Source organism: Eulemur rufifrons, chromosome 1, assembly GCF_041146395.1.
Source record: "Eulemur rufifrons isolate Redbay chromosome 1, OSU_ERuf_1, whole genome shotgun sequence".
Lineage (NCBI taxonomy): Eukaryota > Metazoa > Chordata > Mammalia > Primates > Lemuridae > Eulemur > Eulemur rufifrons.
In genome coordinates this window covers 2,666,760-2,694,362 of record NC_090983.1, presented here as the reverse complement: position 1 = coordinate 2,694,362, position 27,603 = coordinate 2,666,760, and the positions used below count along the sequence as shown (strand labels likewise).

The 27,603-nt window shown below is 43.7% G+C and overlaps 1 protein-coding gene across 2 annotated transcripts; it reads right to left on the bottom strand.

Moving 5' to 3' along the window:
• Positions 1-483: 483 nt before the first annotated feature.
• Positions 484-27,425, bottom strand: ILKAP (ILK associated serine/threonine phosphatase). 2 transcript variants are annotated; one of them, XM_069465207.1, is made up of 12 exons: positions 27,244-27,425; positions 19,394-19,459; positions 18,866-18,922; positions 15,845-15,964; positions 14,422-14,548; positions 12,105-12,211; positions 11,578-11,671; positions 11,216-11,303; positions 9,682-9,803; positions 2,795-2,914; positions 1,014-1,095; positions 484-762 (listed from the first exon to the last, which is right to left on the bottom strand). In XM_069465207.1, the coding sequence occupies exons 1-12, from the start codon at positions 27,296-27,298 to the stop codon at positions 622-624; spliced, it is 1,179 nt and encodes a 392-aa protein (XP_069321308.1). In that variant the 5' UTR covers positions 27,299-27,425; the 3' UTR covers positions 484-621. The 2 variants fall into 2 exon arrangements, with proteins under 2 accessions (XP_069321308.1, XP_069321389.1); XM_069465288.1 differs by having other exon boundaries at positions 527-762; positions 15,851-15,964; positions 27,244-27,372.
• Positions 27,426-27,603: the final 178 nt, after the last annotated feature.

Below are 27,603 nucleotides of genomic sequence, written 5' to 3'. Positions count from 1 at the left end.
CAGAGTCTGTCCCCGAGACGGCATCTATCACCAGTAGAATCAGAATAACAAATTCTGTTCTGGAGGGTCTGACAGGGAGCACGGCCACCTGAGTAACCTCGTGTATCAGTCTATTTCCTGGCTAAGCCTGGGCTCGTGTCAGGTACTGTTTTGCAACACTTTTTGTACGGCAAACGGAAAAGAGCCAGAGGGTTCCAAAAGCCCTGGTGCTGGTCCCAGCCTTGTCTCTAACCAGTCATCACCTTGATCTTCTCACTGCAAAATGCCACTTACCCAACCAGGGCTGTCACGAGGGTGGAGCACGTTAAGATGCCAATGGACTCCAAGACGTTACATGACCAGCAGCTTGCAGGTCACGGTGAGCCAGCTGAAGTTGCCTGTAATGGTTTTAACAAAGAAAAACCCAGAGCACATTCAAAGGCACATAATTAACCTCTGAAGGGTCAAGAGGTGCTCACAGTGTAATAAGAGAGCTCAAAGGACTAGGAAAAAAAAAAAAAAAGAAAGAAACCTTTATTTACAACCATGGGAGTCCCACAGGAGTACACAGAACACACAGAATGTGCACACACAAAATGAACCTTTGCGTCAACACCACGCGTGCTCCCGCACACACGGCCCTCAGTGCCCTATCCGCACCACCATCACGGTGACGTTGTCGGCTGACCCCCGCTGCACCGCCTTATTGGCCAGCCTGTTGCAGGCTGCTTCGTAGCGGGCGTCGACAGCGGGCTTCCCTTCTCGGGTCTGGATCTTCTCATCCTGCCAGACAAGAAAGGGGCACGAGTGAACAGGTGATCCTGCACCTGTGACTCCGCTGAAGGAAGACCTGCTCTGGCCTCCACCAGGACTGGCGGGACAAAATGACCAGTGAGTCCCCGGGGCAGAGTTCCTGCTGAAAAGAGCACAAGGGCTGCCTCCACGGCACGGGGACATGGGATCTCAGGACTTCAACTTCTCTAAAAATTAAGGCGCATTTGGAACAACTGGCACCCCTTTGTGAGACTTCTCACCTCAAGGCAGGACAAGATGAAGTTCACGGCTTCTTCTGGGGTGAAGACCTTGAAGAGCCCATCACAGGCCAGCAAAATGAACCTACACCACCACAAAGAAACATATATGGGTTTTAGCAGAAATATTTTTAAAATAAAATGTCCTAGAGAGGGAGGTAAAATAAACATCAGGTGTTACGGTAAATACACACCAAATTTTTGTCACCACATGCCTGGCGCCATTTCCCAGAGATAAAAAGCTGGCGATGATCTGACCTCAGGAAAACCACCTTGAGCACACTGCACAACTGAGGGCTGTGTGCAAGTCCTAGACCCAAGGAGGGGACAGCTCCTTTGCCTACTTTCTTTTGTTTGGAAGCAGCATGCTCTCCCTTTCAGAATCAACCCCTCCTCTAGAATGGCCACGGACGTCTTTCTGAACACCAGTGGATTCGACATGACAGTTCTAGTTCTCCTGGCACTGCAGGTTGTGGGTAGGGGATGTTTCTCTGCAGCTTTAAGGTATAACCACCTTTCTTTGCTCATTGTAATACCCCTATCTTTGTTTTCTTCTTTTGACTGGGCATACAGTCAGTATTTACTGAGCACATGGTCTGTGCTAAGGACACAGTGGGGACAAGTCCAAGCAGGCTCCTGTCTCTTCTAGTGTTGTGAGAGTTAGACCCTGAGTAATCACACAGACCTGTGGTTACAACCTGGGAAGGGAAGCTATGAAAGCAAAGCAGAGAGCACGAGGCGGATGGGGGCCTGGTCTAGTCTGGGAGCAGACGAGACTTTACTGAGGCAGCATTTGGAAAACCAGAGGAGGGGGCTGCTGGAAACATGCCTAAAGACCCTAGGGTGGGCAAGAACATGGCACGCTGAAGGCAGGTGTAGACAACAGGGGAGCATGGGTCGAGAAGACACCAAGGAGGCAAGTACAAAGCAAGGTGTGTGCTCTTCATCCACAGCACTGGGGCAGGACTCCAAGCCGGACCAGGGAAGGGCCTCCCCGGCTGCAGAGTCCCTGGCCAATCTCTCTACCTCCCTCATCAACTCAGCCCTGTGCATCCTGCCTTCCTCCTGTCTCCTTCCTGCTACTGCCTTATTTCAGCCCTCACCATCACGCCAGGGCTACGGCATCAGATCCTAATGGGCCTCCCTGACGCCATGACACAACTTTTAACAATTACCTGTTGAGGGCTTCCCTGCCGCGAAGCATGGTGCCGTATGTTTAGGCACACAGAACAAAGACAGACAACTCCTTCTCATCCTATCGTGGCTCTACTTAAAAACTTCCCAGGATTCTCCACCAATTATGAACTGAAATTCAAACTTCTCAACATGGAATTGAGGGCCCTTTATAATCTGTCCTCAAAATACCTTACCATCATTTTCCTTCCCGTCGCTCCCTCTGTCCTCCAAGCAGCTGCCTGGCCATGCAGCATCACAGCATCACACGTTAATGCCTTAGTGTGCGCTCCCTCTGCCAGGAAGGCCCCTCTCCTCTCTCCACCAGGGGCACCCCGCTTCCCTCACTGCCAAGGCCTCCCAGAGCACTCCACCCCTGACAAACTGAACGGCAACTGCCCACTCCCAGGTGTGCTCCCCGACCTCTGCCGACCCCACTACAGCAGAGACCACATTCTGTTTACCTCTGCCCCCCCAGGGCTTAGCACAATTCTAAGACATTGCTGCCCACCTGGCTCCTCCCAGCAAAGACTTGATACAAATTAGAACAAGTCAGGAAGAGAAGAAAGCCATGTGTATGCACATCTGTGCCTTTGGTAAGGCCTTCTTACCTGTCATTGGGGGTCAGCTGGCAACGCCTGATGTCTGGCACAGAAGTGACACCACAGCGCTTGTACTGCCCGTCCCCGATGGAGCGGGACACCTCCAGCACGCCCAAGACACGCCCATCCCTAAAATGAGGGGAAAAACATTTCCAGGCTCCTTCTGATAGATCATGGGTCCACAGTACTTAGAATCTGATCTTAAATGCAGAAAACAGGAGAGTGAAAGACGCAGCCTGTGGAATCCACAATATCCAGCACTGACGTTTCTTTATCTCAAACAATATGCAGAGATGTCTAGTCCTTAACATTCCTGCTGCCCTAGGGGGCCCCGCCCAGCACGACAGCCACTGCCCAGCCTAACCTTCCAGTGGACTCAGCGGTTCCCATCACAACCCTAGGTCCACACTCCAGAGTCGGACCTGGCTGGCCTGGGGAGGGGGCTGGCACTGCATTCTATCTTACAGCTCCTCAGGTACTCTGGGAATGCAGCCAGCGTTAAGAATAACTGGGATGTTTTGCATTTCAATCTAATTGGACTTGGAAAATACCTGAAAGTGACTATTCCTAGATTCTGGAGCACATTTTCTTTTTTTTTTTTGAGACAGAGTCTCACTCTGTTGCCCGGGCTAGAGTGAGTGCCGTGGCGTCAGTCTAGCTCACAGCAACCTCAAACTCGTGAGCTTAAGCGATCCTACTGCCTCAGCCTCCCGAGTAGCTGGGACTACAGGCATGAGCCACCATGCCCGGCTAATTTTTTGTATATATATATTTTAGTTGTCCATATAATTTCTTTCTATTTTTAGTAGAGACGGGGTCTCACTCTTGCTCAGGCTGGTCTCGAACTCCTGACCTCGAGCGATCCACCCGCCTCGGCCTCCCAGAGTGCTAGGATTACAGGCGTGAGCCACCGCGCCCGGCCTGGAGCACATTTTCTTTACATCGGGTACAGGTATGATTTAACATTAATATAAACAGAAGTATTCTACACAGCATTCTATTTTTACCCATCCTATTTTTAGTTGGGGGAACACATAAAGAGATGGGAGGTGACCTATAAATGGGAAGAGACACCTAAGGCACAGTTCTATTACCAAGCAGAAACTGTGTGGGGAGCCTACAGCCCCATATTCTGGACAGTTCTGGTCCAGGCTTGGACTGGAACTGTGTGCCCTTAGGTAGCTGCAAGCTCCCTGCCCCTCAGGCCCACGCTTAATCCACACTTAACAGGGTGTGTGAGGGCACCTGGTGGACATCTAAGCTGCGCATGGAGGTTCAGCATCACGACGGGGCACCCAAATCATGGAAGCAGCAGCTCTAGAGCTGTGCAGACAGATGCACACGGTGATTCTGCCTGAGCTGCTGTCCCAAGGGCAGGATTTTCAGCCCGGCCCCTGGCCCTTCCCTGGGCCACCCAGTCATGCTCTCAGTGGCTCATGGTTCCGTAACAAACACGTTTTTTTTCTTCCTCACAAACTTCTGCTGGCATCTGTAAAAAGCTGAGCACTCTTCTGGGATACAAATTGTTAAAACAAACAGCAAGAAGAACCACAAAGTACACAGGCCCAAAGCCAAGATGGGCATGGGGCCCTCAGCCTTAAGAGCACCAGTTTAGGAAGCAGCTCAAGGTTTAAGTACTAATGAGAAGCCAACAAAGTGCCTCTTTGTGACCAAGCGACTGATGCCTGCTGTGCCCCATGCCCAATCCCAGTCATAAACCTGTCATGTTTCAACAAAATTAAGAGCACAATGGCAACCTGTGCAATAGCAGGTCCCATGAGACTGAGTCACTACCAGCAACTTCTGGTACAGCACAACTCAGTACAGAAAACACGGAACAGCTCCTCAGTGTGATTAAGAGAAACATCAGCAGCACAAGAGCTGCCATCTCTCATTCTTGTTTACTGAACAAATTTCCACACACACAGTGAGACTCTTCCACTCAACTACTGGAGTAAGAGGGGGAAGCAACAATGGACAGAATTATGGATCCAGGAAAAGCCACTTATATTTCAGAATACATTTTGGTAAAATTATGGCAAGCCAAACACAAAGCGATGTCCTACACAGGATGTGTGTGTGCAAAGACTGGTCAGCTCAAGAAAGGCTAATCAGAGTCCCACTCTGAGATCACGCATTGCATGAGGGTAAAGCTACACCACTTAGGCTTGGTGAGTGGCTGGTAAAGTTCAGAGGGACACTCCCAACTAGGCTGGTCCACTCAGCTCCAGGGACCCTGGAAGGCCTCACACCGCCTGGTCTGCTTTACCCGTTTTACCAGAACTCTAATACATACTCTGTACGTGTCTGTCTCTTAGACGGCCTGCACCACTCTGGACACAGCAGAAAAAACAGCAGGTTCTCCCCCCAAAAACTGCTAAAAAGTTCCCTCTCCTTCCTCTGCCCCTCAAAGTCCCCCCCTTCCCAATAATTATTAATACAACACTTAGGATAGAGTGGCTTTTTTTAGTCTCAACCTACCACGCCAATCTGCCTGTCCCTTGGTACCAGCCCTCACTGGGACTGGCCTCCCGCCCTTAAGCACTTCCAACTTTTGCTTTATGAAGCTTCATTTCTCTTCTGTTTTGCATGTGCCAACCCGGGAACTGTTTACCTATTCATGGGCAAGGTGTTCAACAGTCCTCAGACCTTAGCTATGTTTGCTGCTGTTTTCTGTTCCAGTTCTTTCTTCACAATCAGCCAGACACTGAGACTTCCTACTACGTGTGGGTTTACACTAATCTGGCTACCAAGAGGTGCTGGAGACTGCTTGGACTTCTGCTCCTTTAGCACATCAAAGCAGGGACACAGTGGTGTGGATAAAGAGGCTATCCACTACCGACGTCTGCAGAGCTAAAGTTGGGAGGTGGAAGCTCCCTCTCCCGACCATCCGAAGAATGGCAGACGCCCGAATCCAGTGTATTAACATAAGGGGTGCTACAGAGATAACCAGAGGTTCAATTCCAGAACTGTTCCTTTTACTTCTGAGAGATTTGCACTTGACCAAGTTTTAAGGATGTATTCAAATCTAAATGCTATCTGTAAACTTCCCCTCATCTGTTCAGATGCCCTCCTTGTAAAATGAAAACAAAATTGTCTTTACCTACTCAGAGAAATTCACTGCTGCTGAACTACAGTATAAGAAAGGAAAAATAAGAATACGTATACAGATTAACTTATTTTTGTAAGAACACTGGAAGGAATCAAGAAATAGGGTAAAGGGGGCAGAGACGAAAGCATGACATCTCTAAACATGTCTTTTTACTCAATTTTGATTTTGAACCATGTAATGGGAGGTTCTCCATTTTTTAATTGTGGTAAAATATACATAAAATTTATAATCTTAACCGTTTTTAAGTGTATTAAAATGCATTCACAGTTGTGCAACCATCACCACCATCCAGCTCCAGAACTTTTCCATCTTCCCAGCTGAGACTCTGTCTCCATTACACACTGATCTCCCATCCCCTGCTCTAGCCCCTGGCTCCCACCATTCACTCTACTTTTGTCTCTATGAGTTTGACTCTTCTAGGGACCTCATATGAGTGGAATCATACAGCGTTTTTCTTTTTGTTTTGTTCTGTTTTGTCCTCAAGGTTCATCCATTTTGTAGCATGTGTCAGAATTTCCCTCCTTTTTGAGGTTAAATCATATTCCATTTTACGGATATACCACATTTTGCTTATCCATTCATCTGTCAATAAACGCTTTGGTCGCTTCCCCCTTCTAGCCACTGTGACTAATGCAGCTGTGAACATGGGTGTACAAGTACCTGCTCAAGTCCTTGCTTACAATCCCTTTGGATATATATACCCAGAAGTGGAACTGCTGGATCAAATGGTAATTCTATGTTTAATGTTTGAGGAACCTCCATACTGTTTTCCACAGTGGCCACACAATTTTACACTCCCCACTAGCAAAGCACAGGGGTTCTAATGTCTCTAGGTAATTTACAAAGGGAAAAAAGCCCTAAAATTTAAAACAAACTGAAACTAATAATCAAAGTGGTAACATAGCCACAGTGAAAATGATTATTTCACTTTTGCACACAGTATACTCTTGAGTATATCTTTAGTGAGGTATAGTCTAAGGACAAGAGAACAGCAAGCAGCAGTTAAATTTCATTAATAATGATAATTTTGATATTGTGATTTCACAACTATTTTGACAAATAAATATACTAACATTATTAGGAACCAAGATTTTCAGCGTAAAAGAGCTACAAATATTAAGTCAAAGTTAAGAGAAACCCCCGTAATGTTAAATTTGATTAAGAAATAGCAATTGAAGCTCATGATTTAAAATGTGTTGTGTGTTTCCTAGCTCTGCCCTTAAACGGACTTAGAATTAATGACACCCCCTTTCAAATGACCGATCCAAGGACATGGATTTTGGTTTTTAAAGATTAACAGAGATGTGTGAAGACGGCACAGGAATCAGCCTGACGGAGCTCCCACTGGCCGTTTCTGGGATAAAGTGAGCAGCAAAAAACAACTCTGTGGCTACAATTAACACGCTGAGTAAATAAAGTCTATTCGCACACAGTGATTCACAGGGCAAGGAAGGAGGGGGAGAAACAGGAGTGGAAGAAAAAACACCAATTTCTACAATTGCAAGTGACTATCTTACTTTGCAAATTGGTAAATGAAGGAAATATTTACCTTGCTTTTTTAGAAGAAACTATGTTCATCCCCTATTGATGATGAAAAGCCCTTCTTTACAGAATGCCTGCTAATACATGTGGAAGGAATCACAGAATATGAAAATCATCTTTGCCATCCGTAGTAAAATAATGAGGATTTAATAAATAACTAAAGGATGCTAAGACCATCAGGTGAAGAAAGGCTGACAGGAACCAGAAAATTCACAAGGAACTACAGTGTCCCTCCCTAGATTACCCGCTCATTACACCAGGAAATATGAAGCCATCTGGTTGTTGCCCCCAGGGATTCAATTCAGCACCACTAGTGGTGACACTATGTGCCTACCGAAGTGAGGGATTATCAAGTATATAGCAACCCCCATAAAACATTTTTGCTAAAGACATTTAATCTGAATTTAAAGGGGGCTTTATACCTAATTTCGACTATAGCAAGTATACACAAATGATACCATGAAGAAACAGGCAAATTCAGAGCATTGATGACTCTATACAACCGCTGGCCTAAACTGAACCATGGTTATAAGCCCAGTAAAAAATGAAATCCAAGGTAAACATGAATGCTACTGACTGCACCCTGGTTTGAAACAAAGATGCTTTAGGGATAACTGGGGAAATATGAACAGACAAGATGTTAACCTAATATAACGTAAGGAAATATTATTGTTTAAGGCGTGAAAATGGTCATTGACTAGGTCGAGAACATTCTTATCTCCAGGAGATGCACACTTACGTATTTAGGCTGTCATGTCATGTCTGCAGCTAACTTTCAAATAGTTCAGCCTGACACACACACACACACACACACACACAAAGCAAACATGACAAAATGTTCATTGCTGAATCTAAATGGTAGATATTGTAATGTTTGTTTTACTATCTTAAAGTTCTTTCTGTATGTTTGAAAATCTTAATAATAAAAGCTGGGTGGAGACCCTGGTCTCAGACAGGAGAGCAGGTCACAACACTGCTGTACTACTCAGGGACAGACAGCCACTGCCTGTCTCCTAGCCTCCAGGCCCTCGTCTCTGAAATGAAGGGCTCACCCAAGACCAGGCTATCAAATGTTATCTCTAAGGCATCTAAACACTGCTCTGAATGAAGTGGGGATTGGGAAACAGGAAGTAACAGCAACACAACTGGCCTTACTTTCAGCCACAGGACTGTCGATATCAAAATCTTTTCAAGGAGTATAATAAAGGGCAGAAGAGGTGAGGCTGACACTCACATTAGGGTCACATCCTCAAGCATTACCTTCCACAGTGGTCACCAGGACAGTAGTCATGGTGGCAAAATTGAGCCAACAGCACTGCCTGAGGTCTGAAACCAGACGTACAATCCCATCACTCCTCATGTAAATTGCACTGACCGTGAATTAAATCATCTCTTACTAATCCAGGAGCTTTTGAACAAACTCTAAGGGCTCTGATTCCTCTCCAGAGATCTCCTGTACCACTGGTTAGACTCAGCCTGGAGCAATAGCAGACTTTCCCAAATATATAGAAGAGAAACTACACTCAGGACAAGTAACTGCAGTCTTACACTAATAGATTACTTCTCTCATCTCCAACAGAAAATAAAATTTTAATGGCCAAACTGTACAATGAACCAGAAAATATTTCTAGTCAAATTGATAACGCAATGTCCTTTTACTTTAGGACATTCTCCTAAAAGTAAAAACTTAAGCCTTCCTTGAGCTGCTGTGGAAAGATGGCAGATTATAAACCACAGCAGATACATGATTTCCAAAGATTTGGAGAGAGAGGTGAAATGGAATTGCTAAAGACAGGGCCTGTTCTCTGTGCCAGAGAAGTTGTTCCCAGGAAGTCCAGGGACAGCACACACTGCAAATAGGTCCTGTCTTAACTACTTTAGATTTTATCTCTGGAGAGTTCACCTAAAACTGTAACTTACTCAGTGTGACAAATGACAGTATTTAAGAAACTTCCTAGGCACAGAGAAAACAACAATGCAAATTGCAAATGTGAATTTTAGGCAGGTTTTGTCCTTTTCAAATTTAGGGAGGCATGTTTCTTGTGCACGTACCTCACCCCACTTGGACACACATGAAGTCCTACAACAGTCATCCACCTATGTCACCAGTGTCGACCTCAGACGGACTCTCATCATGCTGAAGACTACCTTAACATGGAAGTTCTACTCCTTGATGGTCTCAGGGCCACTTTTACAGCCAACGGCCCTTCTTCTCTAGAACTTCTATCAGACCCTTGGTTACCTGACATTTCCTCCAGCCTTCTGTATTCTCATTCGTTCTTCATACTGGGTTGGATTATGCTCTTTGCTGAGGCTTAAGGCTGCATGTTTTTGACTCTCCTCATTATAACGACATAAGATTGCCTGGGAAGACGAAGATTACAATAGTCATAAAATTCAGTAAGCCCAGTGCCTAAAGTTAGCAGTTGAAAAGAAAGGTTAACAATGGAGTTTCCCATTCAGCCTCTTGCTATAAACACATGTTCAGAGAATCAAGCAACAAAGAACTGTCAAAGACATACCAGTCAGGGAGAGACACCCTGGTTCTGGTCTCAGTTCTGGTGTAAACTTTGCTAGATGGCCATAGCCAATTGCTCACGCTGGCTGTTGTCACATTTGTGACATGAAAGGGAGGCACTCAACAAGTATCAAGGTCCTTTTGGGCCTGCAGTCTACAAGGCCAGAGATGTTAAGTCTGTGAGTCCACAAGAGGCAAAGACAAGAGTGCACATTTAGCGTGCTGGCCAAGTCCTGGGCAGGTGATCCCCACCGCTGCCTCCACGTGTTCTCATCTCCACCAGGTTTACTGAGTCTGTTTTAGGGAGGAGGACACTGAGGCCTGAAGGATAAGTGACATGCCTGAAGTCATACAGCAGAGTCAGGATTCAAATCTGGTCTGACTCCTAAGCCTTTCTTTTCTTATGCTGATTTTCCTCCTTCTGTTTTTGAAGTCACTTGGTCTAAACACATACGTACTAGAGCCAGTCCACTGAAGGATCACCAGAATGTAAAATCCACCAGGGAGGGGCCATCATCCTTTATGTTCACTCCTGTAGCCCTGGAGTTTGGCATTTGATGAATAACCACCCAAAATTATCAGGGGTTAGGGTGTGAAGATGTTGCTTAAGTGTGTGCAGGGTCACTCTGTCCGTGTGCCGAAGCAGCATGGAGGCTGGCTAAAAAAGTGGCAATGGACTTCAACATGTGCCCTGATGCAGAGGGAGGGACTGAAGCCGGCCTTCCAGAGCGCTGCCCCTGTAGGCTTCCTGCCATTCCCCACAACTGTCACAGGGGGAAACAACACTCTGAGCTTTTTCAGGGGAAGAATGGCACTTCACCTAGTACTTCTCTAGTTACAGCTTTTGAGTTATTCTGAAATTACAGTGATTTAAGAGGTAGTGTTAGTATTTTCCATTCATTACTATCTGAGGGCAGAGTAATGAAGTATTATTTAAGTTACTTGCACACTGATTAAATTCTGACCCATAGCATCACACACATAAAAAAGAAACCAAGAGAGGGTAAGAAACAAAGAAAGGAGCTGGGTTTTAAAGAAGTCTGTTACAGGGCATAAGTCTTCCCAGAGAACAAACTGTCTCAATAGCTGCTGTTCCCCTACGCATTCTCTTAAGCAGAACACCTCACAACAACCCCACAAGAAGAAAGATTTCAACCCAGCCATTATCATTTTAATCTTATTCAACAGCAACTTGGCTAAGGTTTTTTTCCCCCATGAAACACACTGTCATCTAAGTGGGTGGCTTGGAGCCACATACCCGACTATCTCCGAGGTTGGCAATATAAAGAATGTTGTCTACAGCCAGAACACACGTGGCAGTGGACCCATCTTTCCAGGCAGGCTTCCTGGGGGGGAAACACATCAGAAATACAGTCACCAACAGCCTAGCACTTTGAGACTAATTTCCAGAGCTGAATGGGAAGTATCTTATACTTTAAAATAGACCACTTCCTTGATACTTGCTTTTTTTCTCTTTTAGGTTTTGCTAATGGTTAAAAGTTTACTCAGTGCTAGGCACTTTTCAGACAGTAGGCATTAGTGTTAAACCGTATCAGAGGACCTGAAATGTGTTAGGAAAAACACCACACACAGTCCACCTCTTCATGGAGTTATACTTACTGGCTTGAAGCTTGTTTAAGGAACTCTTCATCAGTATGCTTAAAAGTGTCCAAAAGGCATCTCTTCACGGTTTTCTCTACACTGATTACATCTCCTATTACAGAAGGGCCAAAAGAAAGCAATCTGTCAATGAGGGAAGAGTATGCTCTTCCCACTGTCATTTTTGTTTTTCTATTTTTTGCATATCAATTGATTCTGAAGCATGACTAAGAACAATCTCTACATCCTCACCTATAAGAGTGTCTTTTGAATTTGGTTTTATTAGTTACCCAAATGTAAAGGCAAGACACTCACTGTACCCAAAGACAACTCACGAAGGTGCCCATCCCTCAGAGACATGAGAAGTAGGATACTAAGCCATGCCTGCATGGCTGCTATACCTGGAAGCCTCGGAGTCCACTCCCGTCAGCCCCATTCTTTTAAGAGTCACCAATGATTCTTTGCTAAAGCCAAAATGACATATCTGACTGATTCACACAGCCATGCAGACAGCAAAAATCAAAATGAATATTAGTTCTCATGCTCACCTTTGGGAAATTTCCTGATTAAGTTCTGATGCAAATTCTGTGCAGCAAATTTTGAGGCTCGAATTCCTCCATGTCCATCAAAAACAGCAAAATATGAAACTCGAGTACTGGAAGAATGAATTAAGAGCCAATGAAATTCTCAAAGATCACACTTCTCCATTAAAGCTTTTAAATCTCATCTCAAAGAGTGAACACAGTGAGGCAGAGGGACTGGGCGCAATGGCTCACGCCTGTAATCCCAGCACTTTTGGAGGATGAGGTGGGAGGATCACTGAAGCCCAGGAGTTCAAGGTTATCATGAGCTATAATCTCGCCACTGCACTCTAGCCTGGGCGACAGAGAGAGACCTTGTCTCTAGGGGGAAAAAAATAAGACAAAAGAAGTCACACTGTCCAGTCCACTGTTGCAAATGGAAAAAAAAAAAATCTGTAATATTAACTGAGACATTTAAGCAACTTTCACAGCTTTTTAAATTAAATGTTAAAAATCCACACTTATTTCAAAAATCAAGATTTGTTAACTCTGATTTTTCAGTGATGATGACACTAAAATTCAGAACTTTTGTCCTATTTAAATCAGACTTAGTTTTACACATTAACAAACAGCTAAAGGTCAAAAATACAGTCACACATCACTTAATGCGGGACATACATTCTGAGAAACACATCATTAGTCGATTTCGTTGTGTTACCATCACAGAGTACACTTTTACACAAACCCAGACGGTATAGTCTACTACACACCTAGGCTACATGGTAGAACCTATTGCTCCTAGGCTACAAATTGTACGGCATGTTAGTGTACTGAATACTGTAGGCAACTATAACAAAATGCTAAGTACTTGTGTATCTAAACATATCTCAACATAGAAAAGATACAGCAGCTCTGTATCAGAATCTAATGGGACCACCCTTGTCTATGCCTCTGTTGTTGACTGAAATGTCATTATGTGGCACATGACTGTATCTACAAAAGCTGGGGGGAAGTTCCAGAATTGTTACTGAAATAAATTTTGAATAATATCTAATTTTTACAACCTATCTTACCACTCTTATTCCTATTCCTAAGTTTTGCCAGAAAACGCATACATATGGAATAAAAGACATCAAAGACAACTTTTCAAGAACAGAACAAAAATGATATTTATCTACAGAGTTGCTCTTCTTTCAAACTTTTTGGAATTCTTTTTCAATTTAAGATATTATGGGCAATGAGAAAATAAACTTCATCTGGTTCGTAAGTCAGAACCATTATCTTCAGTCTAATACTTGCTAGGTATGATTTAGTGTTCCCAATTAAATCTACCCCCGAAGGACCTGCCCTCTCTCCAAAAGTCCCTTTCCTGGCTTTAAAGCAATTCCCAGCTTCCCCCCCCCCCCACCGCCCCCGCTATCTTGGTGAACAACGCAGCCTTGCAGCAATGAAAGTATGTGTCGTCAGCTCTGCACGTGACCCACTGCTCTGCAGCAGCCACCTCCTCATCTTCATGATCAGGCCTCACCTACTGGACAAAAGCCACCAGTACAACTGGCTCCAGCACACTGCGTTAATGACCAACTGGTGTCAATTAGTGTATATAACATATTATATAATTCTGGATTACAGAAACTATGTAATACATATTATTATATATGTAATATAATGTATGTTAATGGTCAACTTAATGTTCTACCTTCTGGCCATTTTTTCTCCATGCCTAAGAGGCTCATTGAGAGGGCCACGTTTTAGTTTGTACAACTGCAGAATATTTTTCATTGTCTTTCTTCCCCTTGGTGCCATTTCAGCTTTTCTGTTGTCTTTCTGGGCCCTGATTATCTGAACTAGCTCTCCTTGACCACCATGCATACTTAGTGGCTTCCAACTTCACCTTCTAGGTCCCAGAATAAGAACACGCTCTGCCAAAAGCTGCTCAGTCACTGGTGAGGAGTAACACGCCCTGAAGATCCACAACATGGAGCATCCTTTCTCTTTTAGCAGGTTTCTCAACTACATCACTACTGACATTTTGGGCTGGATGATTCTTTGTCGTGGAGCTATACTGTGCTCCTAAGATGTTTAGCAGCATCCCTAGCCTCTATCTACCAGATGCCAGTAACAACCTCCTCCCCCAATTGTGACAACAAAAATGTTCCCAGACAATGACAAGAATCCCGTGGAGGGCAAAATCAACCCCAGCTAAGAACCACTGATGTAGAACCAAGCCACTCAAGTGACACGTCAGTCTTCCTAGTAAATACTAACTGGACCCAGTCCAATGCTCCAGTCAAAACAGAGGAGAGTTAATGCCGACTAGGCTTCCTGGAGCGCAGACACTCACATGAGGGAAGATGGGGGCCGGCACTCCTCGGTAATGTCGTTCAAGATGACATGGGCGTCTTGCATCTCCTCCCTCTCACCCTTCCGCTCAGCCACATAGCCTTTCAGACCAAAGATCACCGAAGAAGCTAAGGAAAAAAGAACAAAAAAGACAATACAAAACTGTGCTCGACCCTCTGGAAGCCCTCGTCCCAGAGCAAGTGAGAAGAAACCATGGCTGTTTTACTCAGCAATGCCCTATTTGTGCAAGCAAGTAAGAAATACCCCTCAACGCACCTCCCCAGTTGCAAGCCTGTAACTAAAATCAGAGCACTGCTGGACAGGCTGGGTCCCGAGAGGCTGGACGGTGGGCAGAGACGTGAGAGAACGGCCAGTGAGCACAGAACAACTCCGCGTGGGGCATCAGTCGAGGCCCCAGGGCGAGGCAAGTGCTGCCATCCCACAGAAGTGGGATTCAAATCAAGGAGGGGATCGTGTGTAAATCTAGTCTTCTGATAATTTAATGAGGACAAAGACTCCTAGTTTAGAGAAAAGCAGTTCAATAGAATTTGTCCCAAATGCCTTGTCAGACTCCCTGAAAATATGTATTTCCATGCTCAGGGCTGGTGAAGAATCTGAACAAATGGTAAGATCAGTTGCTTTTACTTCAACTGAGGAAGAAAAGGATAAAGGAGTCCAATGCAGGCACAGAGATCTACTTACATTTAATGGCTAGGCCAGTTTAAGCTCCTTTTCTGACACCTAGAGCCAGGTAAATAATAAAACACTTTGCAGAGAGCTGTTCTCTGGGAAATGACAAGCTGAACTATCTTCCCAGCGGAGCTACGAGCAGGTCTTTTCACATACCTCCATGTGCATCCTACAGCTTTAGCTGAGGTAATCTGCGGCAAAGGCCACAGTAGTCTGGTGCAGTAAATGCAAATCCACAGCTATTTCGCTTTAGTTGATACTTTTAATTCTCTTCCCCACTAACTCTGACAAGTTATAAAACTGACTACAAATTTCAACTGCTTTTTCCAGGCTTAGGGTCTCTCTTGGGAAGCTGCCTACTAAGCTAAACCACAGAATTCCGACTGGTAATCAACAGGCTGTGCACAAAGACTGAAAGTCAGAGAGAGACTGGGTGGTCAATACACTACTCATTCGCTGCGGAAGGCTGACGAAAACCACCTGCATGTAACGCCTGAGGAACAAATGTAGGTTTCCTATCTGACCAAAGGTAAGGTTAGAGATAGACATACATGAAAAGTAAAAGGAGAAAGCCAGCACAGGTAAACTTGGAAATTAGTTTGCAAAAAGGAAACCCTACTCATTTCTTAAATACAGACATAAAAAGAAAGTATTATAATTGAAAGCTGAGATTGTTTTTGCTCTGGGTTTTAAAATATGAGTCTAATACATTTGTTTTCAAACTGTCTGAAAACCTTTACAAACTTTCTTTTCCACAAGCTCTTCACTGCCATTCTTCTCCTCCTCGGAGGTTTTTCTCTTTGCTCCTTTCCCTTCATTCTTTACCATCTGCGATATCGATGTACCAAGAGAACCTGGAAATAAAGTAAAAACCGGACGGAAACACAGCTGTAGACTGTTAGAAAAAGTCACCAGTGTACTAGGCTTCGTCCCAGCCCTCAGAGACAGAATGACACTTCAAGCAAAGACTGGCAGACACAGGCAGATCCAGCAGTTGTGACTTCATGGGGAGGGGTTGGGGAGACAGTGCTGCACACCCACAGTGGAGGAATACAAGTTGAGATATAGGCCCTGAGTCAGATGGACCCTGAAGGGATTTGTAAAAGAGGCTTCTCAGTGGTAAAAACAAATGTACCTATTTTTAGTTTGTAGCTATATGTGATGTTTTACTTTCACAGGCCCTTACTGATAAACAGGGAAATTTCCAAAATCTATAAACATATCCCGGATAGGTTCAAAAAAGTAACAAGTGACCAAAAAGGCTCAAAATGATATAAACATCAAACTTTAAGAACTGTAATGCATCCACAGGCCTGCTGTAGCCGTTCCCACTTGCAGAGGATGGATCTGTACTCAAAGTCAGAGCTAAGGGAATCAGCAGTGTGTGTGTTTGGAATGAGAAAAGTCTAGGTTCAAAGAGGTATGCCCACAAGGCAAGTTGTTTAACCTTCCAGCCTCAGTTTCTTATCTGTAACGTGATGAAAATACTGTCATCACAGAGGGTTGTTCGAAATGCATGGGGGCAAAGTATGTAAAACATTTGTCACACTGCCTGCTGTTATCAACTGTCCAATAAATGGCAGCCGCTGGCCTAATGAATGATTCTAAGTGTTCTCTGCATTTAGTTATAAAAGTATACAACTATTTATTCAACCTATTCTTTGCCATACATTTCTGAGTACTGAGGAAAAAGAAGTAAAGAAAATGTCCCTGCCCTCAGGAAGAGTAAATTATTTGCACAAGGACATATTTCTACAACAGTATACATAATACACACATGCCACCCCACATCATAAGGCAAAGTAAGAGAACAGGTCATGGGTGTTTCCAACAGAATCTCTCTCAAAAGTTTCTCCATTAATGTTCTATTGCTTACTGTTTGGGTTCCAGTTTTCCCAATGTACATGTGAAAGTATCTTCAATTCTTTTAAATTCCAAAACACAGAAACCTCATAGCTTCATTATTGACTTCTAAGCAAATTATACTGCAGTCAGAGAATGTGATCTGTATATGAAACAGATTCTTTATTGGGACTTATTTTATGGCCTAGTACAGTCAATTTTTGTAAATGGTTCCTGCCTGAGAAGAATGTATTGTCTTCTCAAGAAACCTAAAATACTGGATGCAAGATTCTATATACATACATTAAAAAAAAAAAAAATCAAGCTTGTTAGTAGTAGTATCAAAATTTAAATTGTTACTAGTTTATTGTCTTTTGCCCTATGGATAACTAAGACATAGCCACGTTGAATCTTAATTTCTTTCAATAAATCTGTCAGGAACCTTGACTGCACATACTAACTTTCATTACTATTAAGAGTACAGTCTTTATTGGGAAGGTTTCAAGCTACATTATAAGAATATTGTAACTTTTTGGTATGGGTCTACAGCCCTAAAAATTTGAGAATTCTCATGTAAGATGATTATAATCTTTTTTCTAAAATATAGGAAATAGGCCAGGCGCAGTGGCTCATGCCTGTAATCCTAGCACCTAGGGAGGCCGAGGCAGAGGATCACTTGAGATCAGGAGTTCAAGACCAGCCTGAGCAAGAGCAAGATGCCATCTCTATTAAAAAATAGAAAAATTAGCTGGGTGTGGTGGCATGTGTCTGTAGTCCTAGCCACTTGGGAGGCTGAGGCAGGAGGATCCCTTGAGCCCAGGAGTTTGATTGCAGTGAGCTGTGATGACGCCACTGCACTCTAGCCCAGGCAACAGAGTGAGACCCTGTCTCCAAAAAGAAATATAATAAAGTAAAATATAGGACACACACTAATTTAATCCATACTTTCCAGACTGATTCCAATGATTTTACGGTAATGAATTAACGATACAAAAAAAACTTACTTGAAAAGCAGCAAGTGTTCTATTTGACAACAAAAGGAAGGTCTCATACCAGAAGATAACTGCATATGAAATAGGACCACCTACATCTCCACTGCCCCCACACCATCCACCCCAACCCCCTCAAGCAGAGGAACTCCACATAAAAAATTCTCAGTGAGACGCAATAACAGATTTGTCATCATGACAAGAGGAATCTGCTCTATTTCTTCCCTTCTACTTGAGACACAGAAGGAAAAGTGAAACATTTTTAGGAGTGGGTAGAGCCAATGCTAATAGGCTTGACACATTTGGGCATGTCAGGAACATAACAAGACAAATCAGAAGACACTCTGAAATTTTTTTTTAAATGTTAATATCAAAGTTCAGAGTAACTTTTTTTTGAGACAGGGTCTCCCTCTATTGCTCAGGCTAACGTGTAATGGTGTCATCATAGGTCAATGCAACCTCAAACTCCTGGGCCCAAGCAATTCTACCTCAGCCTCCCAAGTGGCTGGGACTACAGGGGCATGCCATCATGACTAGCTAATATTTTTATTTTTTGTAGAGGTAATGTCTTGTTATGTTGCCCAGGCTGGTCTCAAACACCTGGCCTCAAGCAATCCTCCTACCTCAGCCTCCCAAAGTGCTAGGATTACAGGTGTGAATCACTGTACCTGGCTGAACTCTTAAGTATTAAAGTCAGTTTCTGCAGTTTGAACTCCAAGAAGTTAACCATAGATAATCACCAAAAAGGGATGTAGTACTGAAGTAGCTAATCTTTATGCATCTACCCAATGGTGCCTATTTAGTGTTAATGAACCTTACGATGAATTATGACTTAACGTCATCCAACATGTAAATTTTATATAACAGTAAAATATCCTGTACTATTTCTATCAGCACCCTGGATTTTTTTTCCCTACCACTTACCTGAATCGCCACTGCTAGCAGGTGGGAGATCATCAAAAAGCAAAGGTCCCCCTGATCCTGAAACATAGCAGAACACTTAGTGAGCCCACAAAAAATGTATAAGGCTTAAGTTTCAGAATCCATCCCACCAGGACACCTATGTAGGTTATTGAAATAAACTCAAAACTCTTGTGTCAATCCAGTGGCAACTCATACTGCAGTGAATAATATTGAACTTACTTTAAAGTCCTATCATTTCAAAGGAAATAAAAATCTGCCTTAAAAAGTTAAATTTTATTTCAGCTAGTAAAATAAATACTCAAATGAACCAGAGAAAACTGCTCAACATTTTTACGCAGTACTTCTCAGCGCTAGTGACCAGCAGATTTTTCTGCCTTACCTGATGCCATGGATTCAAAACTTAAGACAGTCCAACACCTAAAACATCTGTGTGTTGAAAATGGGGGAAAGGGAAAAAGATTGAGACAACTACAATCCCAGGATGAGTAGAGACGTTGACACACACCTGGGAGAGCCTGAAGACTGTACCTGAGTCAGTACTGCTGGCTGGAGGGAGGTCATCAAAGAGCAGGGATCCTTTCTGAGCTTCTTTCCCTAAAACACAGAAAACCTGTTTAGAGAGTATATGGTCAACTTCCAGGACAGACTGTCAAAGGGGAAATCATGTGGTCTCCCCTGCTCTGAAATAAGTTTGCTATTAGAGTCAAATTTTCTCCTTTCTATCAAACAAAATTTATTTTAAAAAATATTTTCTTAACAGCTTTTAACATGGACATTTGTTTCCAATAGTTACAGTCAACATAAAAGCAATGAATGATGTCCCTACAGGCATTTTAAGGGCCATTGGACATTTTGAGGAAAATAAGTATTTTTCTTGACAATTGCATTATTCAAAGCACCAAACATTTAAAAATCTTTATTTAAAAGAGAATCCTGGCTAGGCATGGTGGCTCATGCCTGTAATCCCAGCATTTTGGGAGGCCGAGGAGGGAAGATCACTGGAGACCAAGAGTTCAAGACCAGCCTAGGCAACATAGCGAGAGCCTATCTCTACGAAAAATAAAAAAATTAGCCAGGCATGGTGACATGCACCTTTAGCCCTAGCTACTTGGCAGGCTGAGGCAAGAGGATAGCCTGAGCCCAGGAGTCCCAGGCTGCAGTGAGCTATGATCACACCACTCCACTCCAGTCTGGGCAGCACAGCAGACCCTGTCTCAAGAGAGAAAGAAACCCAGGAAGAAAAAAACTGATTCTAGACAAAGAAAGCAATACTTTCGTACCTCAAGACAGAACTTCAGAAATGGGGGATCCTTCAAAGATCTACAGGTTTTTAAAAAATCCTATTTCAATGACATTCTATAAGGTAAGAAAATCTGCTGTAATTTGGTGTCCCCAGCCCCACCACAGTGCCTGATTCAATAAACACCTATGGAGAAAATAAGAAGTATCAGATATCAAAGACTGACAGCCTCAGAAGAAAGCCAGAAAACTTTATCAAAAAATCTTAAGATTTACACTCCAAAAGTACATGTCTTAAATATCATATGTCCAATTATCCCTTTCCACATAAAATTTAGTTGCCATTCCTTATTCTCCATCTTTTCCCCAAACTTCTATTTAAGCTATTAAATATGTGACTGGCACACAAGAATTCAGGGGAAATAACGGGCTAAAAATGAAAGTATGTGTGTCCGCCTCCTACAAAGTTCAACACCCAGGCTTAATCCCACCTCTTCTTCCTCAGTGTTCAAGTACAAAAATGTACTCATTTAAAATTCAATTCGCTTAAAGAAATAAATTTATATCCCCCAAGAGGTTCATCCATATCGTCTTTTTGCCTCCATGTAGAAAGGAACTGGGTATCAATTTTCTTCTTTTAAAAAAAAAAGTTTAAATCAAAACTTATAAACTCCAAGAAAGGAAATTTCTTCAGGTGTCTTTAGGTCAGAAGTACCTAAAATACATAAGAAATTCTTCAGCTAACAAAACATAACTCTTTTACTTTATGGCCCTAATGCAAATGGGAAAATGTATTTATAATCCTTCAGGATGTCCCTAAACAAGGTATTGCAAATACTTCCATTTTTCTTACAAGTGACATAAAGACTATGGGAAGTTTACAAGAAGCAGCAGAAGGTATTTAGGATAACCATTTACTTAATGTATTAATCCCATTACAAGAATCCCTAATATTCTAGAGCAAGTCACTACCAAGAGGAGCCCAAACTACATTGGGTCTCACAGTCAAAATGCCCATTCTCCTAATAGACGCAACTATATAGGATGATCCAGAATGATCATACTACAGTCAAGACAGCCAGCCAGGTGTCCTAGGAGAGGAGAGGGGAGGGGAGGGGACATTACAGGGAAGAGGCCAACCTAAAGAGCAACCACTTGTGACAGGTCAGATTTTAATTTCTGAATTATCCTACCCATCTAAATCGGGTCTTTCCACTTCCACTGTGACAACATAATGGGGGACGTCGTCTTTCCCCCAGGTAATAAATACATTTTCAGTTCTTGCAAGCATTCCTCACAACACAATTTCCAGCTTAGCACTAGCCTGGCCCCTCTTCTTTGGCTACAATTCAGTCTAAGACAGTACTCAAAACTGAGTACCATCCCCAGAGATTGGCCGATCTACCCATGCTGCATAGAACGAGCCTAGCACTTTCTTTCTCACTCTGGAATACTGTAAGAGGTACTTCAATTAATGACAATGAGACCATCTTAAATTTTGTTGGCCACAACTGAGAACGGCTTATAAAAATGATAACTAATACTTCCTGCCTGTCAGGCTCTATTCTAAGGGTTCTACATATTTTAACTCATTTAATCCTTACAATAATCTTATGAGGTAGGTACTATTATTATTGCTATTTACTAATGCAAAAACTGAGGCACTGAGGTCAAATACCTGCCCAAGGTCAGAGAGCCAAAGAAAAGTAGAGTGGGGATTCAAACCCAGGCAGTATGGCTTCCTTCGCCAAGCTCTTGGAGAGGTGCTACACTGCCTCTACACATGGAAACCCTTCTAGAAACTTCACAAAGATCATCTCATTTTACCCTTAGATCATCCTGAGGCTCTACCAAATCTCTAGAATACCTTTTCTATCATTGAAAGGGTAAAACTTAGAAGTTTGCACCTGGATTCCTTAAAAACAAAGTCTGTAAGTCATAGACACTATGTAAGGGAACTCCCAATTAGCCAAAAGAAAATCAAAGTACTGGGGACTGCAATCATTGGACAAAGTGTGACTTGACCCAAAATTTTGGAAGATGCCCCCCAAGTTCCAATGTAAGAAACCTAATAGACTGAAAATGTTTTTTCATTAATTTCACCTAAAACTTTTTTTTCAGTTATCTACATTCTGATGCTAAATCTACTGGAAGTTATATACTATGCTGAGTAAAATACTCTTAAGTTGATCATATTCAGGTTAGCTAAAAGATTGCTATGTATGACAAAGTAACAAAAAGGTTTTATAATATTTTGGCTATATATATATATATATATATTTTTTTTTTTTTTTTAAGAGACAGGGTCTCTCTCTGTTGCTCAGGCTGGAGTGCAGTAGCATCATCATGGCTCAGCAACCTGAAACTCCTGGGCTCAAGTGACCCTCCTAAGTAGCTGGGACTACAGGTGTGCACCACCACGCTCAGCTAACTTTTTCTATTTTTTGTAGAGACAGGGTCTTGATACATTGCTCTGCCTGTTCTCAAACTCCTGGGCTCAAGTGATCCTGCCTCAACATCCCAAAGTGGTAGGATTACAGATGTGAGCCACTGCCCTGGCCTAAATTATTTTTGACGCTAGAATTTTCTTTTCAACTACAAACGTGATACAGATATTTTCCAAACACCACAGAGGTTTATCAGAAAAGGCAAGGGGGCAGGGAGCTCCACTACATTCCCCAACCACAGTAACAGTTTAGTGTGTACTTTTCACTTTCCTCGATGCTCATATAGATGTATATATGCATTTTAATTTTTTTTTTTTTTTTTGGTAGAGACAGGGCCTCGCTCTATTGTCCAGGCTTATGTCCAGCTGTTGGCCTCAAACAATCCTCCAGCCTTGTTTTCCTGAAGTGCTGGGATTACAGGTATGAGCCACCATGCCCAGCTCATTTTAGTTTTAGAAGGCAGAATCATACTCTACACAATTACTCCACATATATTGTTCACATAATTCATCAGGGCATGCTCCAGGCCAACACCCGGGAGTCTAAACTCATTCTCTCCAACAGTTGTACTTTATTCTATATGGAAAGTATCTCATTTGTATAGTTCCATTAGAGATGGGCATTCAAGCTGTTTACAGTTCTTCACATGACAAATGGTACCACAATAAAAAACCTGACACACATATCCTTAATCTGCCAGACTGCTTGTGTATGAGTGGTTTAAATCTGACAGAAGCCAACATTTTCCCCAAAAAGTTGTAATAACTTCCACTCCTGACATACTTTATGAGAATGTCTATTTTTCTACACCTTCATCAATATGTTACCAATTTTTGCTAATATGATGGGTGAAAAAAAAGTCAGCAACCTGACAATCCTTTCCTCAGTGACTAGGAAAGCTGAGCATCATTTCCTGTTGATGGGCTATCTGTATTCCTTCTCTAAACTGTTAGAATACACCCTTTGACCATTTTTCTAATGGGTTTTCTGTTTTTTTTTTCTTATTAATTTTGTGAGTCTTTCACTTATTAGGGATATTAACCCTTAGTAAGGTATATCACAATTATCTTCTCTCAGTTTGTCTTTTGCCTTTGTGGTATCATTTGTCCTGCAAAAATGTTAAATTTTTACATAGTCAAATTTTATGACTTGAGTTTTTTCTTGTTTAACCCCATAGTTTTACAATTAGTCTGTTTTCTTACAATATCTTAACTTTTATTTTGTTTAGATCTCCAATTTTTTAAAGAAATATTTTTAAGATGGTCTGCCAAGCAAATATTTTAGTCCTTGACAGCTGATCATTAGTTTTAAATGTACTGATGTAGCAGCCAAATATGTGAAACAACCACCCTATAAACTGAAACCAAGTTACTGCTGAAGCAGCTTTAAACCACAGCACCTTTAACTAACTTGTATAGATTGCCAAATACAAGCTATCAATCTTAAACACATTAAATCAGCACTTTTATGGCATGACATAGAAAAATTCCATTTCTGTCTGATATGGACATACTTCTTTTAGATTAATAAAAAAGATGTGTGTGCATATATACATATACATTATATATACCTTTTTTTTTCTTTTGAGACAGGGTCTTACTCTATTGCCCAGGCTGAAGTGCAGTGGCTCGATCATAGCTCACTGTAGCCTTGAACTCCTGGGCACAAGTGATCCTCCTGCCTCAGCCTCCTGAGTGGCTGGGACTATAGGTGCACTACACCCCAACTGATTAATTTTTTTTTTTTTAAGAGACAGGGTCTATGTCGCCAGGCTGGTCTTGAACTCCTGGCCTCAAACAATCCTCCCACCTCAGATTCTCAGAGTACTGAGATTACACGCATGAACCACTTTTAAGAAACCTGATTCACTTAGCAATTAAAACCCTTACGAGCTTGGATGAAAACTATTAATTTAGCACAATACCTACAAACATTTAATGCATTCTTTCTATATCTTTTCCTAGATTATAAAACATTGATGCAATGTTTAAAACAAAACAAAGATCAAAAGAACTGAACAAAACACACTTGACGTGATCTGAGCAGTACACTATCTTCTCCCTTTAGACACTTAGTGCTTTTACAAAATCCATTTAAGACTGCATTTTTCCCCCTTTTAAACAACTGTTAAAAGTTAACGCCTCATATGATAATGGCTAACATCTACAAAACACTATGTGCTCAATTTTACGTGTAGCACACTCTTTAATCCCTACAATAACAGTAGGAGGCATCACCCCTGTTTTACAGACGCAGGAACAGCCACAGAAGGCACAGAGTAAGCGAAGAGCTGGATTTGAAACCAAACAGTCTGATTACATTTCCCAAACAGCTCTTTTTGGGGATTGTGACGATAACTAGGTCCTTTATTGTTCACTGCATTAGCTTAGAGATTTGTGGTAGGCACATATCATGTATGAGGGTCATGATCCAGTTTAGCTTCATTCTTCCATCTACTTTAGCAAACAATATGATTTACTGAGAAATGTGGTATATAAATTAATTTTTTATATCAGTATTTTCACAAGAATGTGAAATCAGATTGCTCTTGTTTAAATGATTTTTTAACCCATCAAATCTCATCTTGTTGGTTTTAGCATGTCATGATAACTTTGGATCTCAATGCTGTCTCTCAGCTTCCTGTCATCTACAAATTCTGAAAGTATGTCTTTGTTTTAAATCTATTTTTTAAAATGCACTCAGCCAGGCAGGGCTTGTGGGCAGTGTCATCACCCTTCAGGCAGACAAGGAGCAGTTTACTAATCCACGTTCAGTGAAGAGGGGTTTAAACACCATGCATCCCCTCTGCTGCCCTGTCAGCTCAGCCAAGGTCGGAAGCTGAGCTTGGAAAAAACAGCAGCAGGATACGCACTCCCCACCGTATCCGCTGCTAAGGTGCCAACTTGTCAGATTTCAAGTTGTCAGATTTTGTGTCATGTCCAGGGGGCCATCCCCTGAGCAGAACAAAATTAATTTTGGATAAAAAGTAAAGGGGATTTTTAAAATGAGAGGTTTACAGGCATATTAGTGAACCCAAACACATTCAGACAGAAGTTATATTCCACCAACATAGAAAAAGACTGCCTACACAAAGCCAGTCTTTACCCACAACTAGAACTGTGGTTATCCTGAAAATGGATGGCTGAGTCAAGCTCACAGATTCATGGACCAGTTATTTAGATGCTTTGTACCATCAGAATGGTCAGTGGGGAAAAGTAACTGCGCATTACTGAGAACAAGGGCAAAGAGATGCAACTTCAAAATGGTCCCACAAAGACTGGCCGTGCACAGGTGAAAAGCCGTGCACAGGTGAAAAGCCAGAATCCCAGTCCTGTGGAGGGCAGAAGGACCCTTCATTAGGGCCCCAAACCCCAACTAATCCTCCACACCTGCATGTTCTGCTCAGGAGAACTGGAGAACTAAGTGTTCCCTCTTTGAGCACATTGTTCTCTTGCCTGGATTTGGTGCAAACCACAAGTCTGCCCATCTTTAGAAGCCCAATTCAAACCCTGTCTCCTTTCCCAGTATCTCCCATCAAGAGGACAAATACTCCTCCTTGGGGTACTGGGCATTTCCCACAGTCATTAACTTTTGGCAGTTTTAATTACTGTATTATCACTCGCATCCAGAAGTAAGCTCTTAGAAAGCTAAGACTGGGTCTTAGTCACCTTCCCCTGCCCTACAACAGTAGTCCCCAAACCACTGGTCTCCAGACCCCCGCTGGACTGTCCAGTCAAAATCCCCCAGGAGATTTAATACCATCCAGAAATGTAATGGATTCGGACTTCGTGGGGCTGAGGTGGGCCTGTAAATCTGAACTTGTTTTTGAAGTTTTCCGGGTTTATCTGCCACCAAGATAGGTTTGGAAATAAGGACCTAAACTACAACATCTAGCTAAATGTCTTCCGTGTGATCACATCAGCACGTTTTGCCAAACCAAACCTGGAGTGACTATAATCCATCGGACACAGGGTGACCCCAATATGCTGCTGTTTTTTCCAAACTCAGCTACGCCAGCGGCAATACGAAAGGCATCGTTTCACACTGCTAACGCGGGGCTCAAACCCCAGCCTACAGGAACTTCCACACTGGCAGGGGTCAGGGACCCGGGCTGGCACTCCTAACCTTCAGGAGACGGGAGGAACTTCTTGTGATTCAGGAAAGAACAAAAAACTACTGTTAATCCTAAAATCACAGTGTCATTCTGTCTTCGGGGCTTCAAGAACACGAAGGATTAAGTCAGTAATTCAATGTCTGGTGCAAACAACAACAAAAAAAAACGCAAGCCCCTGAACGTGTACCTCGCCTGGAACGCGGCTGTCCCAAGGCCAGCCGGCTGCGGCTCGGGCCGGGCGCTCGCAGGGACGCCGGGGCCCGCGGGTGGACCCGGCCTTGGAGCGCGCGCTCCCTGCGGGCGGCCACGCGGCCGCAGCGGCCCCAGCGCCACGCAGAGGCCCGGCCCGTCCTCCTTACGTCGCGAAAATGGCGGAGGCGCGTCTCGCAGCGCCACGAGTGACCGGCCGCCAGGAGGCGGCCAGCGGGCTGGACCGGGCCCCGCCAGGCCGGAGCAGGCCCGTGCAGCCCGCGCCGCGGCCGCGCGCCGCCTCAGGCGCCTCAGCCGTCTCGGGCCCCAGGCCGGCGCCACCCCGCCGCCCTCCTTCCCCTCGCCGGCCAGGCGGCGACGCAGCTTACCGGCAGCCGGGCGCGGCGAGCGCTCGGGCTCCGGCAGGTCCCCGAACAGGTCCATGGCGGAGGCTGGGCGGCGGCGGCGGCGGCGGCAGACGCGCAGCCCGCGAGCAGCGGCCGGGCTCCACACCCGGACGGCGGCGGCGCGCGGGCGGGGGCGGGGGCGACCGGGCGCCGTCAGTCACCCGGGGGGCGGGCCCGGGGAGCCGCCAATCGGCGCGCGGCGTGGCCCGGCCGCCCCAGAGTGCCGCGCGCGGGCGGGGGCGGGGCAGGGCGGGGCGCACGCGCGCAGGCTTCTCCCGCGCCCGGGGCGTGCGGCGCCGGCTGCCCACCGCGGTGTTTTGCGCGTTGGCGAAACGCGGGATC